Source organism: Colobus angolensis, unplaced genomic scaffold (assembly GCF_000951035.1).
Source record: "Colobus angolensis palliatus isolate OR3802 unplaced genomic scaffold, Cang.pa_1.0 Scaffold202, whole genome shotgun sequence".
Lineage (NCBI taxonomy): Eukaryota > Metazoa > Chordata > Mammalia > Primates > Cercopithecidae > Colobus > Colobus angolensis.
Window position 1 is genome coordinate 969,148 of NW_012115178.1, and position 26,023 is coordinate 995,170.

The 26,023-nt window shown below is 38.9% G+C and overlaps 1 protein-coding gene and 2 long non-coding RNA genes across 3 annotated transcripts in view; 2 read left to right on the forward strand and 1 right to left on the reverse strand.

Annotated features, from left to right (window-relative positions):
- FOXG1 (forkhead box G1) overlaps nt 1-2,501 on the forward strand; it is a gene marked incomplete at its 5' end in the record, with an annotated part of 5,762 nt that extends 3,261 nt beyond the window's left edge. The window contains one exon of the mRNA XM_011941841.1: nt 1-2,501. Coding sequence (XP_011797231.1) covers nt 1-974 — 974 coding nt within the window.
- Nucleotides 2,502-4,935: 2,434 nt separating this feature from the next.
- On the forward strand, nt 4,936-24,480 carry LOC105511667. The gene is made up of 3 exons (XR_001001747.1): nt 4,936-5,087; nt 5,597-5,671; nt 24,115-24,480. It is a non-coding gene; the product is annotated as an uncharacterized LOC105511667 (long non-coding RNA).
- On the reverse strand, nt 15,782-18,076 carry LOC105511666. Its single transcript, XR_001001746.1, has 2 exons — nt 17,900-18,076; nt 15,782-17,256 (listed from the first exon to the last, which is right to left on the reverse strand). It is a non-coding gene; the product is annotated as an uncharacterized LOC105511666 (long non-coding RNA).
- Nucleotides 24,481-26,023: the final 1,543 nt, after the last annotated feature.

Here is a 26,023-nt window from a genome sequence, read left to right on the forward strand (position 1 = left end):
GGGAGGGGGGCAAGGAGGGCGAGAAGAAGAACGGCAAGTACGAGAAGCCGCCGTTCAGCTATAACGCTCTCATCATGATGGCCATCCGGCAGAGCCCCGAGAAGCGGCTCACGCTCAATGGCATCTACGAGTTCATCATGAAGAACTTCCCCTACTACCGCGAGAACAAACAGGGCTGGCAGAACTCCATCCGCCACAATCTGTCCCTCAACAAGTGCTTCGTGAAGGTGCCGCGCCACTACGACGACCCGGGCAAGGGCAACTACTGGATGCTGGACCCGTCGAGCGACGACGTGTTCATCGGTGGCACCACGGGCAAGCTGCGGCGCCGCTCCACCACCTCGCGGGCCAAGCTGGCCTTCAAGCGCGGGGCGCGCCTCACCTCCACTGGCCTCACCTTCATGGACCGCGCCGGCTCCCTCTACTGGCCCATGTCGCCCTTCCTGTCCCTGCACCACCCCCGCGCCAGCAGCACTTTGAGTTACAACGGCACCACGTCGGCCTACCCCAGCCACCCCATGCCCTACAGCTCCGTGTTGACTCAGAACTCGCTGGGCAACAACCACTCCTTCTCCACGGCCAACGGCTTGAGCGTGGACCGGCTGGTCAACGGGGAGATCCCGTACGCCACGCACCACCTCACGGCCGCCGCGCTCGCCGCCTCGGTGCCCTGCGGCCTGTCGGTGCCCTGCTCCGGGACCTACTCCCTCAACCCCTGCTCCGTCAACCTGCTCGCGGGCCAGACCAGTTACTTTTTCCCCCACGTCCCGCACCCGTCAATGACTTCGCAGAGCAGCACGTCCATGAGCGCCAGGGCCGCGTCCTCCTCCACGTCGCCGCAGGCCCCCTCGACCCTGCCCTGTGAGTCTTTAAGACCCTCTTTGCCAAGTTTTACGACGGGACTGTCCGGGGGACTGTCTGATTATTTCACACATCAAAATCAGGGGTCTTCTTCCAACCCTTTAATACATTAACATCCCTGGGACCAGACTGTAAGTGAACGTTTTACACACATTTGCATTGTAAATGATAATTAAAAAAATAAGTCCAGGTATTTTTTATTAAGCCCCCCCTCCCATTTCTGTACGTTTGTTCAGTCTCTAGGGTTGTTTATTATTCTAACAAGGTGTGGAGTGTCAGCGAGGTGCAATGTGGGGAGAATACATTGTAGAATATAAGGTTTGGAAGTCAAAATTATAGTAGAATGTGTATCTAAATAGTGACTGCTTTGCCATTTCATTCAAACCTGACAAGTCTATCTCTAAGAGCCGCCAGATTTCCATGTGTGCAGTATTATAAGTTATCATGGAACTATATGGTGGACGCAGACCTTGAGAACAACCTAAATTATGGGGAGAGTTTTAAAATGTTAAACTGTAATTTGTATTTAAAAAGCATTCGTAGTAAAGGTGCCCAAGAAGTTATTTTGGCCATTTATTGTTTTGTCCTTTTCTTTAAAGAACTGTTTTTTTTTCTTTTGTTTACTTTTAGACCAAAGATTGGGTTCTAGAAAATGCACTTGGTATACTAAGTATTAAAACAAACAAAAAAGAAAGTTGTTTCAGTTGGCAACACTGCCCATTCAATTGAATCAGAAGGGGACAAAATTAACGATTGCCTTCAGTTTGTGTTGTGTATATTTTGATGTATGTGGTCACTAACAGGTCACTTTTATTTTTTCTAAATGTAGTGAAATGTTAATACCTATTGTACTTATAGGTAAACCTTGCAAATATGTAACCTGTGTTGCGCAAATGCCGCATAAATTTGAGTGATTGTTAATGTTGTCTTAAAATTTCTTGATTGTGATACTGTGGTCATATGCCCGTGTTTGTCACTTACAAAAATGTTTACTATGAACACACAGAAATAAAAAATAGGCTAAATTCATATATATCTTGATACTTTTGTCTCTTTTATTAAGTAGAGTTAAATTTTTAAAGACCAATCAAGTTATAGGGAACTCAAAGGCTTTTTCAGCCAAACTAAAATTTAAACTGCTCCTTTAATTTGAACTGACTCTAAAAATGAAAATAGTATTTTTCCCTTTGTGAACAAATTTTACAAGGAGCAGCCTATTTAATAAACCCTAGCTTTAAACAAAGTATAGGCTTTTCAGCTGATACCTGTAAGTTTCTGTGGATATACAGCAAAAAGAGATATAATTTAATTTTCTGTGCATAGCTTTTTACCCTGTGTTTATTTCCAAATCCGTTAATAGAATGCCTTTTATATATTTTGTTTCAGGTATATTGTTAATAGAGCTTGGCAAATTATAAATAAATATATGTATATGGTTAGATAGAAGTGAATATAATGCACACATATGTAATATATATAGACACACAGAGCCCTTCAGTTCAGGTACAATTTGCGCTATGAATGCTGCAAAATTTTTGTTTAAATATTTGTATTTATACTTTCTAAGTCAGCATTTATTTTTGTGGCTGTTTACCCACAATGAAAGAGTTCTAATAAAGATGTGCTAAAGTTGCAATATAGATTTTGCTGAAGTGATCACCTGTTGTAATGATTTGCAGATCAATGTTTATATTTTATTTTAAAATTATAACAATTTAGAATTCTAGATATTCAGAAGTAAAATGCCTCTTTCCTTTTTTTAATTTTTACAGTGTAGAGGTATTTATTTGATTCCCTTTTAAATGTCTGTGTAATTCAATCTAGAGATTTGTTCCTTTTGCTTACAATCATAATTTTGTTTTAACTTTCCATATGCATATGTATGCATATACTGTATATGTGTATATATGTGAGACAAAATGAAAACATTTTTTGAGTTGTTTCAGGCAGCCCAATCGCTATAATTGCAGAAAATAATTAGAAAACCCTAGTAAAAGGTTTAGTAACTAATTGGATCCTGTGGTGAATCTGTGGAAGACAAGTTGTTCATTTGTTACAATTGTATAGTCTGAAATGTGTTCTGCAGTATTGGAATAAGCTGGTTACTTCTTACAATGGGCCCAGTGAAAAATAATCTGGCCCTAAGATGTTATCAGCAAACACTTAGAGAGTTGCTCAGGGGGAGGAAAAAAAATCCTAAGGGAGAAGCAAGCTTACTGGAATAGATTTGAAATTGAAATGCTGAATACTTAATATTGGAAAAATAGAAGAGAGTGGATTGTGGAGTGGAGAGAGGGAAACAGCGAGAAAGAGGATCTTTATGGTGAAAAAATAATTACCACCAAAAAGAATGCATGAGAGAGAGAGAGAGAAGGCGAGTGATAGAGAGAGGCCTGAGAAAAATGTATAAGGGCCAGGAAAATTAAAAGAGCTGGAACCAAATATACACAAATGGGGAATGGACAAAAATAGACCAAGACAGCCAGTTTAATTATCTCCTTTAAGCAATTAGACATGATTTTATTTTCTTAGTATAAAAACAGTTTCACCAGAGGTCCAAGTTTTCTTGAAATTTAAGTTCTCCAGAATGAAGCATAAAAACATTAAACAAAAAATTATTGTGTTAAAAGCCAAATTTATGGCTGATATTAAAAATAGTAATAAAGTCCAAGTGAATGGTTTTAGGCAAAGGAAATCCCCATTACACATTTTGAACCAATATATCTCAAAGAGAGGCATGTGTCCAAGCTGAAAAAAAGGTGATGATTTATTGTTTGCTTTTGCCATGGATTTTATTTGTGGATTAAGAATGTATTAATACAGGGGAAGTATAGAATTTTGCTTACCAAACGTTAAAAAGACAGTTGAACTCTTGTGCTAAGGTAAAGGGATATAGATATAGAAGAAAGTTTTCCTGCATGAGTATTTTTTTTGGCCACATTAAATAAGTATGCTTATTTGTGTTTATAAGTGTTTATTTGGGTGACAGATAAATAGAATTTTAATGACGAACATCATACTTTGAAGTCAACAGTAAAACTGATTTCTTTTAATTCATAGAAACAAAGTACTGGAGTGGAAGTTCTGCTTGGACCCATGTCCAAATTATATATAATGGATATGATTAGAAGTTTGTTAGGTATATTAGACATGAAGGTGGATATATGGAGAGAGAACTTTGTAAAGGCTTCCTGAAGCCTAGTATGAACATCTCATTTCCCTTGGCCTATCCTATCATCCCTCAACTTACCTTCTCAAAAAACACATGGCAGTCTGGCGTGGCATATAATACAGTTTTGCTTCCAATGGGTTGTAATCTTGTGTTATTTGTTGTCTCCAATTTTGACCGTTAAAATTAGTTTATGTCAGAAATACACTTCAAAACTTTTGAGGATTATTTTCTTTCATATTTATCATTGTTTTTAATAAGATGAAGGTTGTCCTTTGTGAGATTTTGGAACTGAAACTCATCACAACTTAAAACTTGAAATCCCAAATTAAAGTTTATTTCCAGGTTTAAAGTATTTTACTTGAATTTGTCTGTTGTAAAGTTAACAAAAAATATTAATATGTAAAACACTGAGAAAGTGATGTAATTGAACTAGATGAGTTAAAGTATTATTTCAAATATGTTTCTTCAGCCTGTTACAAAACTGGGAACCAAATGAACATAAAGTCTAGAACTAACAAGGTTTAATACAAATAACCTTATGGTATTTGTGGGAAGCCTTCATGTAGTTTATGTGACTTGCATAAAATCAAAGGCAGAGAGGCAAAAATTTAGTCTCATAGTGTATTGATTTTAATATAGATTTAAGTTGGTGCATATTTCACCCAAATACGTGGATAAATTCAATATATTTAGAAGTCTGTAGAAGTGTGGTTTCTAAAAAAGTGTATTTTCTACAACATTGTTGAGGAGTTTGCATGCATTGGGAAAATTTTGCCTTTGAGAAATTAATTTTATGAATAGCTAAAGTGACTGGTTGTGTTTGAGACTAAAAGCCTGTTGGAGAATTAGACTAACAAAGGGTGAAGGTGAAGATCATTAGAGGTTTTAGAACTGGCTGAGATGGGTTGCTGGGGTTGTGTAACTGTGCCTAGAGGGCGGGGTTCCTGTACATTCCTACTTCACCAGATAACCTGCCCCTAACACCACTTCAGCTTCTGCCAGACAGATGGAACTCTCCAGCCTGAAAATCTGCACAGCCATTCCAACAAGCAGGGTAGGTGAAACTTGAATTAAAATTTTCCCCTCTTTATTTTTCTACTTAAGGCCAGATCCTGTAGATACGGATAGAATAGAGGTCATCTAGATTCTCTCTTTTGGGCACACACATCTGCATTCTTCCTAAGAACTACCTACCTGTAAGAGTTAAAAGGTGCTAGAGATCTTTCCCAGTTAGTACTTCCTGCTAGATTTTCTTTTGTGTGATTTTTTTTTTTTTTTTTTTTTAAGGATTTCTTTTCTCTATACCATTCATTCCCCCTTTCTGTCCTCCCTTCAGGGCCCTTTCCCCTCAATCACCAGCAGTTAAAATAATCAACCTCAGATTTTGGCTCCCAAAGGCACCCATTCCCCACCCTAGCGGTCAGTTCTAAGGACCTTATCCTGAGTATGTAGGCCAAGAGGGCTCCAGGCTGGCAAATAGACGATGTATTGTTATGTTTTGTGCCTCTTGTCTCCCTCCAGATTTCTACTGTGTTTTGTTTTTGTTTTTCCCCACCACCTAAGGCTCTGCCTGAGGTTGTCCGAAGGATGCCGAGAAAAAGGATATCAGGACTGGAAGCGCTCTTACAGCAAAGATCCGTAAGTGAAAGTGCTTTTCAGAGGGGAAGGGGTGGGGTAGGGAATATGTGAAACTGACTGCTTTTGACTGAGTTTTAACACCTGACTTTGGGGTCCTGGCCTTAAGTGTTCATCTTTTCTTAGAAAATGTTAGCAGGCTCGCTACCAACAGACGTAGCTGAAAGGATGCACAATATTTTCCACGTTGGCAGAAATCACGGTGAATCCCCAGTTCAAAAGGATGTAGACACGGCAAAAGGAACATGGAGAGAAAACGAGAAAAATTTATACGGAGAAGTGGTAGTGGGAGACTGAAATAGGTCCTAAAGTGTAAATTAATTCTTTTCGTGGAAATATGATTTCTGAGTCTTATGGTTGCTACAGGAACTTCCGGGACGCTCTTAACGCTCAAACACAGGGTTATTAGCTATCCCTGTTTCAGTTAAAGCTCTTTGCTCCAGAGCCAAGAACCTGCTTCTCTCTAAAGTTCTTCTTCTTTGGATCGCCCTTCTCTCTCTATTTGTACACTAACATCGCCAACCTTCCCCAGAGCTGGCCCTCCGCCCCCAGCTCCTTGGCCTGGGTCACACCAGGGTCTCAGTCGGATTTAGCCCGGCTGCTCCGGGTCGGGCGAGGCACTGGGTGCGTGTGGGTGTCTCCTCTTCTGTCTCTTCGAAAGACTAGGGAAATGAACACCGTTCTGGGCTTGACTTTGTCCCTGCTGGGAATATCTCAGTTCCTGGCTTCGGAAATCTCAGGCAAATAATTGATTAATAATGCACACTTAGGAGACCTCAGTAGTACGCTCGAGAGCCTCTCTGTCCCAGAGTGGCTGAGAGCACGCGCCAGACACAGGTTGGCTCGGCCCGAAGCGAATTTGGGACTCTCGTCGCGGTGTCCTATTAATTAGCCTTCCCGGCGCCTCAGGGACTCCTGGGTGAAGATGGAGAGGTGGCATAATGGCGGGACTTGAAGTCGTTGTGACAGGGACCCGGCAGCTTTGTTTTCTCGGGTTTTGAACCGGTGTGGAGAAGTAACTTAAGCTGCTGAGTTGGGGCCGCCCTGGCTGCGCGGTGGCCGAGGAGGAGAGGAGCTCTCGGGACGTTGCGGCGGAGATCCCCGCAGAGGGTGAAGCCGGGCGCTGCGCAGGGAGCAGCAAGGTGAGGGCGCTCTTGCCCAGGACAAGCAGAGCTGTACGTTTGGTAGCTCATATTGGCTGATGCCAAGAAAAGTGACTTCAGAACCTTGGCTGGCGCGCTTCCCTACCTTTTCCCTTTCTTCTTAATCTTCTGTGTGCCACCACCTCCCCCCAACCTTTTTTCGCCTCCCAAAGTTGTTGCCTTTTGTTTACCCGGTGCGGTTTCAAACCTCAGCACTTCTCAGCTAGTAGATAAAATTATTTGCTCTGTAATGGACATCTCTTCTCCTCTCCACTTGTTACCCCACTCCCCCTTCGCTTTCTATCCCATTTTGCTTCCCTCTGCCCAAGCCTGTGGTCCAAGGTGGAGGGATCTCACAGGAAAAGAGGTAGCCTCGGGGTGGGAATTCCCAGAGCACTGAAGGCGGCCAGTTGTCGGCGAGAGGGAGGCCGGGACTCCGGTGGGCAGAGTATCCCGCGAGTGCGGAGATTCTCAGGCGGTAATCTTCAGTCTGGGAAAGGCGATGGGAAGGAAGGGCTACGCAGAACAGAGGTGGTCCACTTCCGACTCCCCCCTCACCCGCCCTCCCCTGCAAGTAAGACTCAATTTCTATGATTCAACACCGTCTTCACCAGCTCCTCTATCAAACCCTGAGGTAGGCAGACATTCTGAAAGTGTTGTGATCAGAAAAGGCATTTAAAATGATAACAAATAACTCACAAATTACGTTTGTGAGGGTGAGAGGGAAAATAAAATGCCACACTTTTTTTCGTGGTCTGTTGCTTAGCACAGGTAATCTTTTTCCGTATCTTAAGTCCTATCTTCCCTATCTTGCAGAAAAGCCGCATAGGAGGAAAGCATGTTGGACATTTACAGATTTGAGATTCGTGTTGGAATGAAAGGGAATGTTTAATTAACAAACATATTTGGGTGTTCATTTTCGGCTTAGGTTGAATTTGCCTACTCCGCTGGCACTCTCAGAAACTGGAGTCGTTGTCTTCAACTTTATTCCTCCTCATCTCTTCCTATTGTCTCATTCTTTGAATCAATGCGTTTAAGGTGAAAACATATCTTCCTGCGTAGACGTTTTTGATTCCGTTGATTGAGCACGAAGACTAAAATCTGTAATGGGGTTATGGAGAGTTGTCTCTCAGTTCTGTCATTTTCTCATTGCTCTGAAATTTAATGACCTGATCATCGTTGTTTGAAGTTAAATTATCTGTTAAATTAGCCCTAAATAATAACTGATGATATTTTCCTTTTGGATTCGGTTGCCCTTGAATTCTTGGCCCTGGATGGGAGAGAAGTCTGAGAGAGTGTTTTGTGATACAATATTATAAAGACAATGAAAATCAATATTTGTGTGCCAGTGATATCACATAGGAAAAAAATCCCTTTCAAAGTAGCTGAATTTCATAAAGAAGACATTCTTTTAAAGGCTTGTGCTGGAGAAGCCTGGATTCAAGAATGAATGTAAATAAGCATCTTTGTTGATGAAGAAAAAATATGAACACTGTATTTTCATTACTCTCCAGAATCTAAATATTCAAACTCATCACATACTGGTGCTTGCTAATCTAAGTCAATTCGGCCTTCCAGGGATACATATTCTCAAAGAGAAAATTTAACTTTTAGCAAAATCTAAAACATTGTTTTAGATGTGAATTTCTAGAAATCCAAAGTATATTTATTTCTTTGAGTCAGATACTAGTTTGTTTTGCAGTCATTATATGAAACAATATTGAAACAATGCAGTTTTTTTTTTTTCTCCTTGCTTGTTTCATGGTGCTTCCATATGCAAGTATAGGTGTGAGAGCTTCCATAGTGTACTGAGGAAATGACATCTTATTTGTTTCAACAAAAGGCCCGAAGAATATTTAAACCAAAATGTACTACAGTAGTTGAAAAAGATCTTTAAAAATAATAAGCACTATTGTGTGTTTTTCCTATTAAAATGTGCTGAATGAATAATTAGAGGCTGGGATAAAGGTTGAAAAATTCAGAGCAAGAATTAGGTGGTAATTTTATTATTTGATACTTTTATAATTTATATAATTAATGATGTCATTTTAAAGTTTGGCAAAGCTTTCGTAGAAAAAACAGAGTACTCCTCCCATCCCATCAGAAATACACTAGAAGGAATAAAGTAGATTCAGGTAGAACTGGCAGAAAGAATTTTTTTCCCAGTAGTAATAGTATTAATGGAGTTGAAAAATATACTTTTAATTATACATTGCAATCTCTGCTTGCAGGTTAGAAAACTAAAATCGATCATTCCTACATCAATAGTGTTGTCTATTACTACATTGATTTGTGTTTATTTATGCAGAGACTTTCAGTTATTTACTTACATATTTCAGCATCTGCTTCTTGATTATTATCGTGGGTTGCTTTTAATGAAAGAGCTTATATAGGAAGCGAAACACACTTGACAGATTCATTTTAAGTAAACCAGATAGTGAATTATGGCAACCCAAGGAGATTATGAAATTACTTATTCATACTTGCTTTTTAGCAATTAGGAATCTGTTTCTGATTAAAACCTCATGCTGCTTGAAAACTTCCATTCTTTTCTTCATACATTGTATTGATGTGCTTCAATAAAATAGAAAAATAGATGATTTTGTGATGTCAGATATAATAGAATGAAACTGCTAAATGAGCTTTGTTGTCTTTTTCCATTGGCATGATAAAGTTACCTTCATAACAATAAGCTGGCCATTGAGTTTATTAATGCTGTTTATGAAAAATCAAGTAGCAATCATTTGAATATAGACATAATACATGTGTTTTAAAACATCTATTAACTCTAAATTATGCCAGGGGTACTTAGGCTGAATGAGACAATCTGGAGTTCTTGAGTATATAGTTTATATATATATATACTCATATTTTGTATTATTTAACATTATGTGTGATTATAACTTACAAAGATAGACATCTCTTGAACTAATATCTCACAGGAATGTTACATATCAGAATTCATTTGAACAAATAGGAAAACTAAAGACCCCGTAGTGTGCCTTTTATAAGCACAGAGCAACAGTGGGATATTGAGATGCGTTAATGTCTGTGCCTCTCCTATCACCATTACAAAATATTTAAAGATGACTTTAAAATTGAGAGAAAAAAAGTGACCTAATTTATTGAGTACTATTTAATGCTCATTTTATAGGACTTTTATTGAAGTTTGGAGGATTAATTCTTCCTTGTTAACAGTTTGTAATACATTTACCAAATACTGTTAACAGCCCTATTCTTCATCTTTTGGGCCAACCAACCACCCCCAGTCTGTGCAAGGAGTATAGCAATGTTTTATTTTTTTATATTTATTTATTATTTTTTATTTTTAGAACGATAGGGCCTTGGGAGATGGAAAAGGAATTAATCTTCTCACCCTGGCGAGCTTCCCTGAAACTACTTATCCTTAGCGTCCGCGCTGTGAGAGGTGGAGCTGCTCTCAGTCCCGCGGGTGGCTGCAGACCGAAGGTGGGCGAGTCCTGGGATCAAAAAGTTTTGCAGAAGGTTGAAAAGAGGAGCAGAGGGAGAGTTTTGAGTTTATTTATTTTATTTTCCTTTTTTTTTTTTTTTTTTTCTCTCTTGTGCCAAGCCCTCGAAGTTAACGTAGCAACGACGTGGTCCTTGTAGGACCAAGCGTTCTTGGCATTCTGTCCAGACTGAGATTCCAGAGCATGGGATGAACAGGACTTATAGCTAAAGCCTACTCACCCACCCCTCCCTCCGTCTTTTTACGCACGCAGCTACTCGTCCTCACGTGCATAGGGGTAGTGGACAGTGTTGACTTGAATTGCTCTCTCTCGCTCCAAGCCTTTCCTGTGAATGAACCCGAAAACACTCGACAGGTCGTGAATAATCGTTTTAATGAGTGTGCAAAGCGTGCGACGGGGTGCACCGAGCTGTCGGGTTAAACAAACAACTTGTACCCTGACCAAATCCGATTGTTAAAGTGCAAAGTGATGTCAGTACCATTTCCATTGCCTTTCGGAAATCCACAGATCTGACACGCGGGAGTCCAATTTTCCCCATTAAAGAAAAATAACAATATTTTTCGACCGTGTATGTGATCTTCTTTAATATTAATCTGAGCCAAACAAAACCTCATTTGGAAAATCAGAGAATTAGTCGTGTCTCTCTCAAAGAACAAATTGGAAGAAAGGAATGAGGAGGAAGAATCATAACAAATATAAAATGTCTGAGGGATAATTTCTTCTTGATAGCTCATACATCACTGCTGATCAATGTTGTAAAAATCTTCCTTTTATATATTGCTTTATAGCTCACTAAAGGCGAATGTCAGGTCACTTGTATCTAAACAACTGGACTGGTAATTTAGTCTTGTACTAAGATTGAATTTGTAGACCTGTAAGGGCTTTTTCTACCAAGCATTTAACGAAAATATTTGTTGTTTCTGTATTAGCCTGTGAGAGAATAAACGTGTAAGTCGTTTGCACATTTATGCTTTCAAGGGAAAGAGTTTGGAGGAAAGTAATGGAAAAGGAACCCTAGTTGGCTATTATCTAAAATCATAACAAAAAAATACAAATGAGATTTTCACTGATTATACCCTCCCTCTTTTTTTGCAAAACTGCACTGGAAAATGTTTTTTCTCATTCAGTAAGACCTATTTGAAATCAGTCGCGCATTCTCCCTTCCTTATTGATTCTTTTATCTTCTTTAATAATTCCAAACATTAAATATCACATGAAGATTAAGAAAAAACTTTAAAAGATTTTTATAAAATCTTTCACACATTCCCTCTAAAAAATCTGTGGAAAGAAGAAATGTGTCACATATTTCCCCTACCAGCATTTTTTATATATTCATAATTCAAACAAAATGGCCATGATGCTTGGAAATCAGTATTCCAGTGCCACACATCTAGCTTCTTCAACTCAGTAACAACATAGAGAGATCAAAGCTTATATTTTTATTGGATTAAGTATTATATAGTACATATTTTCTATATGAAAGACAAAATATGTGATTCTCTGCAATCTGCAAGGTTATTTGTTCTCTTTTAATTGTAATCCATTTGGAGAAATGAAATTTTAGGGATATAGTACACTTGAATGTGGAAGCTCAGGATTTACTCACTTAACTCCTATTGGCCATAATGTGATCTACATATCTGTGTCTGTCTGTTGGGACCATCTATTTCACATACAAATATGTCTATATACAACCGATAGCAATTAAGAGAGTTAACTCGACTAAAATATACAGCTGAGGTATTTGATACAGTAAGCAATTTTTTTATGTAAGTCATTGTAGTTATGTTATTGTGGTTGCTAGTTTTTATACATTTGTCAATTTAGCACCAATTGGATAAAATGGAAGAGTCTGAAATTCAATTTCCATCATCAAAACTTGGAAAAGACAACCAGGGTTTTAGGACAGTGTTTTTGTTTATTTTAACTGTTCTCTAGTAAATGTCTGTATCAAATTATCAATTCAGAATATCCTTTATTTTCTAGGAAATTTAACAGAAAAATTAGTATTAAATCCTAGGAGCTTACAATTTTTAATTGTTTTAAATATTTTTGGGTAGGCAACAGACTGTGCAGTTTTTACCTAAACAGATTTCTTCTCTGTGGGCTGGAGTTGAGGAATTTTAGGACTCACTCAAAGACCTGCATCCATTTCTGCTTTAGATACACAAACAGCAAAGCTAGAGGGTATGTCTGTTTTTGTGTGTATGTAAGTAGTTAAAGAACTATACTATCAAAACATTAATTATATTTGAAAGAGAACACAGCATGTTGTGAAGAAAATTGCATTATTGAATTTGTATTCCACAGAATGTCTGAGAGGGCTGAAATTGTATACCTGTCTTATATGATGCACCCTCTTCAGAGAGGTGCCTAACAAGAGCAAAGAGATAAAAGAGTCAAACTTGGAGGGGAGTGATCTTAAATGTTTGGTTGGTCCTGAGCAGAGGGAATCCACATGAAAATGCAAATCACATGAAGAACATACATGGGATCTTTGTTCCCTGTCAACAAAAACAAATAGAATTTTTTTTCCTCTACCAAGCAAATACAGAATAATCTTAGCTGAATTTGGGGGAGGGGGAGTGATTGAATGACTAAGAAAATTTCAGTTATTTTTTTTTATCCCCAAGTCCTATTTATTTCACAGCTGCCAAATTTTATGTCCAAAACTTAGGTTCTCTTCCTCCCAAATCCTACATTAGTATGAATCATCCCTGATCATTTTTAGTTTTTGGCTTAATTACTAGTTTTCAGCTTTAAATTACCAATAAACTAATTAATCTGACTAATCTTTCTAAACTTCTGTTGAATAGTATAATAGCTGCAATAACAACAAAAATAAATAACAAAAATTACAATAATGACAAAAATAAACTTAATAATAATAATGCAAATAACAGCAGAAACAATTTTAAAATAATTTATCTGGCTGACAGGATGAAGATGTAATCCATTTCTATCTGAAATTTGTGGTTCACAGCTGCAGTCAGGCATTTCTCTGATTTCTTGTTTCACTGGTTAAATGGATGATCTATTCCAACCCAAGTTCCTAATAGAGACTCCCTTGGTCTAATATGGTAGGTCTTTTTAATGGCACTGAGTATTTTTGTATCCACTCCCCTTTATTGCTATGGACATGCTGCCCTGCAGATGACATTCCCAAATAAACCAACCTTGGCCGGGGGGTGGTGGGGGCGGGAAACTGGGTGCGGAGGCAGACGTGTGAAGGGATTCTTGGGTAAAAGGACCAGGTGCCTTATAGCTGGAGCCCTGCTGGTGAGTGGGCAAGCTGTCCTATTTGGGAAGCAAGTTTACAAAGCTGAGGAGTTTGAGAAGAGCTGAGTCACTGAGGTTCCTATGAGTCCAAAGGGATCACTGGCCCTAAGGAAGCCAGCCCATAGGGCAAGACATAAGAGGTAGGAATTAGACCCCCCAGGATGAACTCTTGATTCCTTTAGGGACAGAGAGACATAAAGAGGATAATGAAGTGAAGGGAGTATATCTGGAGGGAAGAGAGCAGGTTAAAGATGTTAGTAACTGGTGGTGGTCTGGCAAGTAAAGCTCAGCCCATTTCTTCAGGAGAAGGGAAAAATGCTTTTGTGAGCTGTAAACTTGCCAAGGTTTATTGTTTAGGTGAAAGAACAACCACCAGTTCCTAGGACTAGGCTTGAAAGTGTTTGCCAGTGAGTCTGTGTCTGCAGTAATCCAACTCTCCTCTCAGCCCCATGTTCTTCCCATCTCATGAACCCCCAGGCACCATTATCCCCCAAAAAAGAAAATGAATGAAATTAAAAAACGGATTGGGAGGGAAACAGACTCAATATTTATCAGGAAGATATTGAGGTGAAAGCAGGTTGTTTTATAACTTCCTTCTTTTGTGAGGAGGGAAGGAAAGCTAGTTGGAAGAAGGCTGATTATGAAGAGAACAGAGACTGAGACAGAAATTCTTTGGCAGTCCAGCAGCTATGGCCAAATGGAGAAGGATCTTAGCTATAGAAGGACAATTTTAGATCAAGGAAGAGTAACTGTTGAACATATTTTCTTTGTTCTGTTTTCTTGAAAAGTAATATAGCCTAGTAATGTATGTAAAAGCAATATCTGTACACCTTAAAAATTACAAAGAGAAAGGCATAAATATTAATAGCAAGTTTTATCCTTTAGAAAATTTTAATGAAGATATTGTCTTCAAAATCATATACACACTATCTCAAAACCAAGCAGTAGTTGAAGGAAGAAAGGGAGGGATAGAAAAAAAAAAAAGAAAAAAAAAGAATGCAACTTCCCTGCTGTAGTACCATGCATCTGTCTCTTCACCTTTCACAGCAGGGAGGCTGAACAATCCTAGTTCATTTCATTTCTTCCTAGTCTTTTCATTGTAAAAAGTATGAAAAATATTCCAGTTCATGAGAATATTATTTCACTAAAGATCAGCAAAGAATGAGGAGCTTTCATTTCTGATGATAAATTCTTTGAGGTGATGTTCAGGCTTATCTCGCCTAAGCCTGCAATGGGAGAAATGCAGCTCTGGCTGTAACTATATATCAATCTATTCTTCAGTGAGACCCCCAGTCTTCTCACTGCACTAATCATAACTACTAAATTCACTCCAACTCTTCCAGAAGTACAGTTCTGCAACTTGAAATCAAAAAGGAGCTTTCCATATAAATGAAATTCTAATTAAAATAATATTTTAAGAAAAATACTCTGTTATTATGATAGTTTCTTATTTGTCTGAATTGTTCCTGTGGTTAAGAAACAATCATATGTTTCAATAAGAAAATTAAAAGAAATCAGCACTGCCAGTAAATGTGGCCTTCAATCCTGTTACATGTACTCCCGACTGGCTTTTGAGAATTTATTTTCCAACATTTTGGTTTTAATGGTATATAACTGAGAACCTCCAACTCAACAGAAAAATGCACAACTAAAATAAATTGTGTAATACTTTTGTCATGACAGAAAGAAACAATAAAAGCAGTTATTTCAAAGTAGTAAGTCATGCAGACACTATTACACATGCAGTTTATGCACCCATTTAACAAAATTAATATGCTTCTACATCCCAATATCTTAATGGCTGTTTAGGTAACCAGATACTTAAACCATATATTTAAATGTTTATGCACCTATATTACATATACCATGCTGCATATGGTTCAAATATGTATGTTTTTTACAGAAACTGAAAAGCTGGAAAAAATATTGGTATCTCTAAGTTTTTGACTATCATAATTGGGGTTTATATGTGATCTACAAACACTGAAGGAAAGCCAGAACCACTACATTTTGCTTAGATTACATTATGAATCAAATAAAGGGTTCTTTCTGTCTTGGGGTGTGCAAGAGTGAGGAATGTAGGGGTTGATGGAATTAAGATATCTATTTTTTTCAGTAAGTCAATATGTAGTAATTTTATTCTTTTAACATTCTACTACTAAGTAAAATAAACATATACAGTTTCAAAAGCAGGAGCCGTAAGCCCAAGTCAAGAGATGATATTTCAGAAAAGATATTCAAATGAAGCTCAATAACATTTTTTCCAGCAAAGAAAATTTCAAGGCAGATACAGCCAGATCTGTTGCACAAGTGGCAAAGCAAAATATTTTAGTAATGGGCTGTAGGGAGATTTAATGGACTGACACTCTGAATATTTAAGAGGAATATTCCTTTGAAGAGGATTCTATGATTGTCTATCAAGCTTCTCAAAAGGAGTGAGGGAAGGAAAGGTTTGGAGGGTGGATTATGTCCAAGCATCTCAGCTATTTCTAGTGGTGAAAAGATGACCTGGGTAGAATAGGAAAGGGTTTGATGATATGAGTGGATCTGCAAGAGTCTATTGGCCCTGTCATGTTTATTCTCTTTTAGGTACACATTTCAAAAACATATCCTTTCCAACAGGCTCTCGTTTGCAGTCGCGACTTCACAGACAACAACCAGCTTGCATTCAAGTGTGGTCCAATGCATCAGCCTAGTTTTAAAAGGAAAACAATGGACAGGAAAAATAAAGTTACAGTCTTATCAACGAAATTCTTATTCTCAGTCAGAGAATAGGGAAAAGGGAGGCTCCCAAACAGGGTGATGGGAGGGGAATAATAACTCTTTAGGTGAGTTTTGGGAAAATGCTAAGTAAAATGCTGTTCAGAAATTGGGATTAATCGAGCAGTTTAAATACAAATCTGCCGGAAATTGGAAATCGTGCTCTGTGCGAATGAAAATGAAAGACTTTATGCATATTCTAATTTTCTCTCTTTGGCTGCTATTTTGGAGGAAGAGACTTCTTTTGCTGATGGTGGGACTTTTTTGTTCTGCACAGGAAATGTGTAAATGAACACAAATGTTTTTTCTTTTGCCTTTCCATTCCTCTCTTCCATTCTCCCCTCCCCCTTTCAACAATCAGAAGTTGTTAGGGTGCGCAGTTCTGCCGCTACCGATCCCAGTGTTATTTCCCATTCCCAGGATGTTAGAGGGCACGCAATGTAGGCAGGACAGGAGAGTTAGGGCTCCTCTGGAAATCAGAACTTTGGAAATCAATGCAGAGTTTCTATTATATTTTTCGACATTCAGAGAGCTAGAGGATGAGAAAGACTCTTAGTTGAATATGCTGAAAAATCATCTAGATGAAAAATCGTCTAGAAAGCCATTTCCTCTCAAACCGAATTCTCAGTGACAACTAGGTGGAAGAGAGCTTAAAAGTGATCGTATAAACCAAGCTGTGAAGACCTATTGAAGATCAGTCCCCTGTCCAAACACTTTTCCTCCTAATCCTTTGGGAACATACAGGGATGGTGCATTTTAATTACATTAAGACAGACAAGAAACTCTAGTTTTATTCTGATGTAAATCAGTCACCTAATGCTGAGAAGGACTAAAGTGGCTCAAATGGTCGTTTTGTGTTTTGTAGAATACATAGGGGACTCCTGAAATGTGGGGGATGAAGGTAGGGGCGGGAGCGACTCTGTGGGTAGAGAATGGAGAAAAAGATTGAGAGAGGTAAAGAGAAGTGCATTTGCAGGGCAAGCTGACAATTTCTCAATTAATTTGGGGCAGAGACAGAGAGACTCCGAGTTTCTAGCTTCTTTTCTATACCCCAGATAAAAAACTGAAGACAGCCTTATTCTGAACAACTCAATTTGAAAAGAGCCCCCCTGCGTACGTCCCCGCACCCCTTTCGCCCCAGCGGCCTCTTACAAAGCGCCACCCGCGCCTCGGGCGTCCGCAGAGGCCGGAGCCAGTTCTCGGCCCTGATCGCCGCCAGTCGCCCCGGCTTCGGGGAAGGAGGGAGGAGAGAATAAAGCGCCCCTCTTTCAATAAACGCCACTGCCAACCACTCCAACAGACACATTTTCGGTGCCCCCGCCGGAGCTCCGGTGCCCCCGAATGACCGCTTTCTGCGATCGCGTCCGCCCGGACCCCGTCCCTCTTTCCCCTAGTCTTCAGGGAGGGGGCGCCGCTCCGCATTTAGCCGGGCAGTTTAGCACTCCCGGCCCTACCCGCGTGGCTCCAGGCCCAGGGGTCCCTTCCCTTCCCCGTCCGGTTTGGGGGACGCCAATTCGTCTAAGAAAACCCTGCGAGAAGAGCGCGGACCCTTCACTACAAACCTCACGTGAGGGTTACAGCCACATTTAGGAACCTCTTCGGAAAAGCTGAGAAATTCCTATTTTGCAAAAAGCCTTCTGTACTGTGATGGGGCTTTGTGGTGGGAGGAATCTCTGAAAGGCCTCGTGCGACCTAGGTTTAGCGTCACGCCCTGCCCAGGGACATTCTCCCGCACACGGGAGAACCTGCACTTCCGGTCTCCAACCCTCGCGGGCCGTGACTCTTCCCCTCCCCCACGCCAGGCCCTGCATTTCCGGCCCGCTTGCTCTCCTGCACTTCCGCCCAGTCACATGGGTGATGGATAGCGTTGGGAGCTGTTTTCTCTATCTTCCAGGTGGCTGCTGGGATCCTAAACTTGTTTCTTTAATTTCTCTTTAAAATTTGAACGTCCTTTAGTTTTTTTCACTTCCATAGATTTGAGGGTCGAGAAAGCTAGAGGTGGAAAGAAAAGGCTCATTGAAGACAAATCTTTTTTGGCTTTTCGTATCACTTTCCCCTACCTGAATTCCCTGTACAAATTCATACCAGCAGCTGAGATTTAGGCCTGCAGGGCCTAGGCCAGTGTCTGCACTTAGTAGGCACACAATACATGTTGAAAGAATTACTGGATAAATGATACTCTGTCTTTAGGCATATTGTGCCTAGGGTTAATGGGTATCCTCAAATCAGTTGACTTATGTGTTTGGCTGAATTCAGTTGAAAAGTTAATAAATACATGCTTTTTACAGGCACTTAAGTATTATTTATTTAGGGACTCCCCCAAACAGGTGTGGGGCAAATCACCAAAAATTGTTGAAAAAACTATGTAGAAATTTGTTTGCTTGTTGTTTGTTTGTTTTTCCTGAAACAGGGTCTTGCCCTGTTGCCCAGACTGGAATGCAGTGGCATGATCTCAGTTCACTGCAACCTCTGCCTACCTAGCTCAAGCAATTCTCCTGCCTCAACCTCCCAAGTAGCTGGGATTACAGGCGCCTGCCACCACGCCCACCTAATTATTTGTCAGAGGGGTTCTCACTATGTTGCCCAGGCTGGTCTGGAATTCCTGACCTCAGGTAATATGCCTGCCTGGACCTCCCAAAGTGTTGGGATTACAGGCCTGAGCCACCACACCTGTGCTGAAAATATTTTCTTGAACTTCTTTATACATATGAGGTAAAATGCTGTGATTTTTAGGTTTTTGGGTTTTACCAACTCTCACCCACGCTGGAGTGCAGTGGTGCCATGTTGGCATACTGCAACCTCTGCCTCTCAGGTTCAAGCCATTCTCCTGCCTCAGCCTCCAGAGTAGCTGGGCTTATATGTGTGCACCACCACACCCAGCTGATTTTTGTATTTTTAGTAAAAACTGGCTTTTGCCATTTTGGCCAGGCTGGTTTTGAACTCCTGACCTCAAGTGACTCTCCTACCTCAGCCTCCCAAAGTGTTGGGATTAAAGGCATAAGCCACTGTGCCCAGCATTTTGCTTTCTTTTAAAACAGCTTTATTTGATAAGAGGTCAAGACCTTATGAAATGAATTTAAATTCTCGTAGTGAATTTGAGGCAGAAACTAAGACTCCTCTTTTGTTTTCCCTGCTGCTATATTATAGTTTAATTCACTTCCATGTTGTGTCTTCTGCCTCATTCGGCAGTTCTTGTTCTCTATAATAACTTTTGTTTTTAAATGCCAAAAGAATTTTTTGTAACCAGTTAAGAGTTGTGAAGTTGTGAGACTGAATTCAGTCACTCGTCATGTATTAAATGCATATCTACTGAGCACCGGTTGTGTAATCCACAGTCTGTTCCCCAGAGCATTTAATGACCCATGTTCATTGACTGTGAAATACTAAAAATGTATAACCAGTGAGCTAGTAATCGTGACAGTAATTTGAAATGTTATAGTTGCAAGTCAATATAAAGCATATTTATTAGCATCATTATTAAGAGGTGTCAGAGGGATACAAATAAGACCTGCTCCTACCCTCTGGCAACTTACAATCTGGTTGGGCAAAATAATGAAATGTAAATTGATAGAGACAGCTACTAAACCATATTCGGTGTCTGGCATATTGAAGGCATTCAGTAAATAATTACCTCACAATAATTGCAGTCCTGTCATTCTTAGAATAGAGTATGATATTGATAAGAAGTAAAGGAAGGAATAATTAATAAAACTTTAGGAAATGAATTTGTCCTGTACATGTCACACATGGAGATTGGAATATGCAAGTTGATTGTGTGTAAGAAGAGTAAAGGGGGCATAAGTAAAGATGAGAAAGATGTTTGATGAGATGGAGTTTGGTGGTAAATTGAAGGAAAACTTAAAGACCGTTCGGAGGAGTTTCTATTTGATAGTAGAGGTAATGAAGACCCATGGTGGCCCTATGAGCAGAGGATGACATTACTAAAATTGAGTTTTATTTTAAAAATGATTATAGGCTGGGCGCAGTGGCTCCTGCCTGTAATCCCAGCAGTTTGAGAGGGAGAGGTGGGCAGATCACCTGAAGTCAGGAGTCCGAGACTAGCCTGGCCAACATGGCGAAACCCTGTCTCTACTTAAAACACAAAAATTAGCCAGGCATGGTGGCGTGTGCCTGTAATCCCACCTACCCAGGAGGCTGAGGCAGGGGAATTGCTGGAACCTGGGAGGCAGAGGCCACGGTGAGCCGAGATTGCGCCGCTGCCCTCTAGCCTGAGCGACAGAGCAAGACTGTCTCAATGACATACATACATATATATATACACATACATATTCTAGCCAGCTACTGAATATAGGGAAAACTGCAGGAGAAAAGATTTTGGTGCAGTTCTGGAATGCAGTACTGTTAGAGAATGGCTATAGTCAGAGCTATCATTACGTACCTTCTCCTCAATTTTTATGCAATTGAAATTGCATTGAAATGATGAAATCAGGAATGAATCTTGCATAGAACAAAAGCCAGAGTACCACTGGAATCAGTACTACCCCCTTATTTTTCATTATTGATAGTGACAGGGGATGTTAGACATTGAGAGAAGGCAACTAACCCCCAAATATCTTCATCACCAGTTAAGCTCTAGATTTTTTTTTTGCATTTAGCATATCTACCCTTTATGCAATTGCAGTGGTTCTCAACTGGGGTGATTTTTGTCCCTTCCCTCCCCTGGGAGACTTTTCACAATGTCTGGAGACATTTTTTAGTTACAGCACCTCTGGGGACACTACTGACATCTGGTAGATAGAGGACCAGTGTATTGCTGAACATGTTAAATTCACAGGACGGACCCCCACAACCACAAACTACTATGTCCAAAATGTCAGCTGTTCTGAGCTTGGAAAATCCTCAGTCATGGGAATGAAGCATGAGCTCCAACTCTGAAGAGCTGCACTGTGAGTCCCAGGTCTTAACTTCTATCATGGCAACAATTTCAATCTAAGAAATGTTTTGCTTAGTGAGACAAATATAACTCTGAATATGCCAGTAACTTTGCCTACCCCTGAGGCCTTAGAAACAAGAAAATCAGAAGGGTACCTGCTTGGATTTTCTACTTTTTATAAAATAAAGTTAGAAATCTTCTTAAGGATTTGTCTTCATCTAAATGTTATTTATTAAACTAATAAAATGTGCCTTTGGAGTTGCTTAGCAACTTATGGAAAGCTTGCTTTTTAGAAGTTCATTTGTTTGTTTAAAACCTGAATAGGTTGTATATTATTAGCTACATTACATAAATCAACAAAGAAATGTACACTGAAAATGGAATAAGATGTTTCAACACATTTTCTTCTCTCCTGTCTGGCAATTAAAACATTCTAATTGTCTAGTAGAATTGCATCAAGTATTCGATAAACATTATTTATGTATGAAACTTCAACATAATATTGAGTATGTAAGAGAACCCAAGGGAAAAAATTAAGCAGATTTGTCATAAAGTATGTGTTTATCTTAACCTTTCTTCTTCAAAAATCTTATCTACTAAGTACTTTTATCAGACACTAATTATATGCTTTCTGAATAGAATTTCTCCAACACCCTTCAGTGCCTGCACCCTTTAATCATATCTCATTACATCTACCTAATCCATATCTTTTTCGCATTGCCAGGGTTCATTAACAGTTTTAAAAGCCAATCTTGGACATTATCACTCCTTATAATTGAAATGAAAATAATGCCAATAATGTTGTATTTCTAAAATAAAATTGATTATTTAAATTTTGTTCCAAAGCCATTTCTTCTTTAAATATTAATGAGAAATTAGCTTTCAAACATGCATTAAGCTAGCAGGACTGGTAAGATGTATCTGAAAACCCTAAAGCACCTTTTCAAAGAAGTTATTTTTATAAGCTGTTTTAACAGTGGATCATCCGTCACTTTGAAGGGAAGTGATCCTTGATTAACAATTGGCTGATATTGTGTTTCCACAGATGTGTGGCAGCAATACAGCTGCTATGCATGAAACAGTACAGGTAATTCACAGGATAAATGCATTTTCTTTTTCTGATTGAAAAAGATGAAATGCTTCTTCATCTTTATGTATTACCCCCATTTAATAGTTATTGACAAGACAAACCAAATGTTTCACTGAAATAATGAACTATAGGCACTGTGTTTCCCATAAATTTAAAGAAATCGTTGTCAATTTGGCTAGTACCTTATTCCTTTTGATTTCCTGTTTTTAGAAAATAAAACCCTTACAAATTTGCAGTTACATGACTAAATTAGAGCATCATGGTAATGACTTTTTAGGACTTGAAAGTCAAATCTTGTCTCTCAGAATGTAATTACATAGGACTAACAAGTTATTCTCTAAAATGGAAGCTTCCTCCACCATTATAATCAAGCTTGAGATTCTTTCTTGAAAGTAATCAGGAAAAGTTTAATGGCCTATTATTTATTTATTTATTTATTATGCACATACTATTAAGTTACAGAGTTCAAAACAAACACTAACCAAAAGTCATTGTCCAAAAGGACAGTTTTTTGAGGTGGTGTGCACTTGTGATCCCAGCTACTCCAGAGGCTGAGGTAAGAGATCACTTGAGCCCTGGAAGTCAAGGCTGCAATGAGCTATGATTGTGCCACTCCACTCCAGCCTAGGCAACAGAGAGAGAGATCCTGTCTCTAAAAAAAAAGTACGGTTTTTAGACAAGTATCCCAAGCTATTGTCCATTAGTATTGGAGACATGATAAAGTTTTCATTCTTCTTTGAGTTATTTTCCCGCTCATTAGTTTTGCCAGATAGCAATGACCTCTTGAGTATTTTATCAGCTGTTTCTTCTAGTTTTTCTTTGGAGTATATTTATTTTTTCCTTTAGAATTTTGTGTTTCTTCTGATTTCTCTCCATTAATATGGTTCGTCTTGTTGCTGACTACAGAAACCTTTAAAGCAGAATCAAATGAAACCGTACAGTTGCTGAGTTTGGTTTGTAGTGTCATATCTTTTGTAGTTGTACAGTTGCTAATAATCAAATACAGTAATACAATTAGATATGTAGGATCTGTAAGATTTTTTTTTCCAAAACTCACTTAGAATTTTGTCTTTTAAATTCCTTTTATTTCTATTTATGTATTTATTTATTTGAGATGGAATCTCGCTCTGTCACCCAGGCTGGCGTATAGTGCCACAATCTTGACTCACTGCAACCTCCACCTCCTGGGCTCAAGCGATGATCTTGCCTTAGCCTCCCAAGTAGCTGCGATTACAGGCACCCACCATCAGGCCTGGCATGTGTGTATGTGTGTGTGTGTGTATTTTTGTAGAGATGGGGTTTCACCATGTTGGCCAGGCTGGTCTCAAACTCCTGACCTCAGGTGATCCGCCCACCTCAGCCTCCCAAAGTACTGTGAGCCACTGCACTTGGCCCCTTTTATTTATTTAATAATTTTTTTTTTGTAGGATAACATTGCACATACTCAGTTATGCACAAGTCGTTCACCTTTCTTTGCTTTACTGAAATAGCTTGAGTATTCAGATCTTACCAAATTTTTATGGTGACATGATAGACAATACTTATTTAAATGGAATTTCCTTCATTTTATTATCAATTAAATTAACTCTATAATAAAAAAATAAAACTTGGTGCACTTAACAACATAGCAAATCACCATAACAATTTTAAAATTACAAATATGGTATTAATATACTTTAAAATTGTTTTTGCTTTGGTAACCTAGTTTTTGTCTTTATTTCTCTTATTAAGAAATTTTGACTTTTCTATACTGATAATCTTTTTCCTTGTCCTTTTCATGTTGTTATTTTCAGAGGTTTTTCATTAGTCAATACAGTGAAGGCTGGCATGATCATCAGCTTCCCATCAAATAATATCTACTCATCAGTGTGCTGTTACCAATCACAGATTTTCAAGCATGAGTTCTCCAACTCAAAGAAAAGTAGCTGGATCCAGGAAGAAAGGCATTTGGGGAGGAACAACGTTCTTTACAGTGCTCAGGATGTGTCTCCAGAGAGTTACTTCAGCACTAAACAAACAAACAAACAACAATAAACAACTTTCCTCTACAGTATCTTCCAGGCTCTAAACTATTAGACAGGCTCCTAACTTTATCCAGATCTCTCCCATGTCTGAATTCTTGGTCATCTTCCTTGCCTCTGGCTCCACAGGTAAAGAAGAAATAATAATAAAGGAACACAAATCATATGTTTCTGTTGGGCTGACTCATTCCACTTTTGAAGCACCCAGTGGATTAATTAGTCTTATTATTGCATTTACTGTCACCTACACATATGTTTGTGAGAAGGCACTCCTCTTGGCATTTGCCTAGTTGGAAAAAGGAACACTGAGATTGTAGCCACTGGATAATGCCTTGAAGTTCATGGCACTGTGGCAGCATAAAGCTTGAAGAGACCTAGCTTTTTTATTGATGGAGTGCAACTGATATAGCGTCACCTTTCTCTGACACTGTGTAATAGCTTTTAGTTATTATGAACTACTTGCTTCCAGTGCAGCAGTTCTTGCCTACCATACCAATTTGGCACCATTATAAAGAAACATTGTACCTCTTATAGGAAGAATTTGGAGAGTTTTAGTATGGTAATCAAGATATGTATTGTAATAATTAACTGAATTCTGTGAACACACTGTTTCTACCTTAAGCGAAAGAAAAAGAGAACAGCTGCAATTATTTATCTTCACTCATTTCTCATAGATAGCCAGGATTTTTCAGTGTACATTCTCTTGTCCTGAAATTATTTTCAGTTCTTGTTGGTTCTTATAGATTATTGTGAGAAAGCCACCAGCAAGAAATTTGAAATAAAGAACACAAAATCAGATTGCCCTTTGATTGTTAAAACTGGAGATCAACACAAAATAAATTAGCAAAATATGCACAAAGTTATCTTAACAGATTAATTCCTATCCAGCAGACTTTGACTAAAACTAATAAAAGATATAACATATTTACAGAAAAAAATTTTAGCCATGAAAGCTATTAAGGGAAAGCCAGGAATAGTGTAAGAATACCCTCTTCAAATATGGTTCAGAGACAAGAGTGGGGACTTTATTCCACTGGACTTCAGTCCCAGTGATAAGGCCACTATTATTGTGAATTAATATCAGGCTAATTAAACTTGATGTTATTAAATATTCTGTCCACAAAAATATTTTCATTCTGAATTCACGTTTTTCAAACATTCTGCATTATTATTTAGCTGTCAAAGTAGCTGTGTTCTTAGAAAATACATCAATCAGGGCTGGGTACAGTGGCTCATACCTGTAATCCTAGTGCTGTTTTGGGAGACCAAGACAGGAGGATCTCAAGAGGCCGGGAGTTTGAGACCAACTAAGTCAACATGGCAGGACCCTGTCTCTACCCCACCCTGCTCCCCAAAATTTAGCCAGGCATGGTAGCACGTGCCTGCAGTCCTAGCTACTTGGGAGGCTGAGGTGGGAGGATTGCTTGAGCCCAAGAGTTCAAGGTAGCAGTGACCGATCGCACTACTGCACTCTGGCTCATGCAAGATAGGAAGACCCTGTCTCAAAAAAGAAAAGATGAAAAGAAAATAAACTAATAACACAAATTTCAAATATACTATTTATAATGGTAGAAACATTTTAGTGAGCAATGATCCTGGCCTTTAGTGAGGTTTTTCTCATAACAGTTAATTTGTCATGAGTGAATAATTTCTGAGTAAAACATTATAATTTCATTTTTTC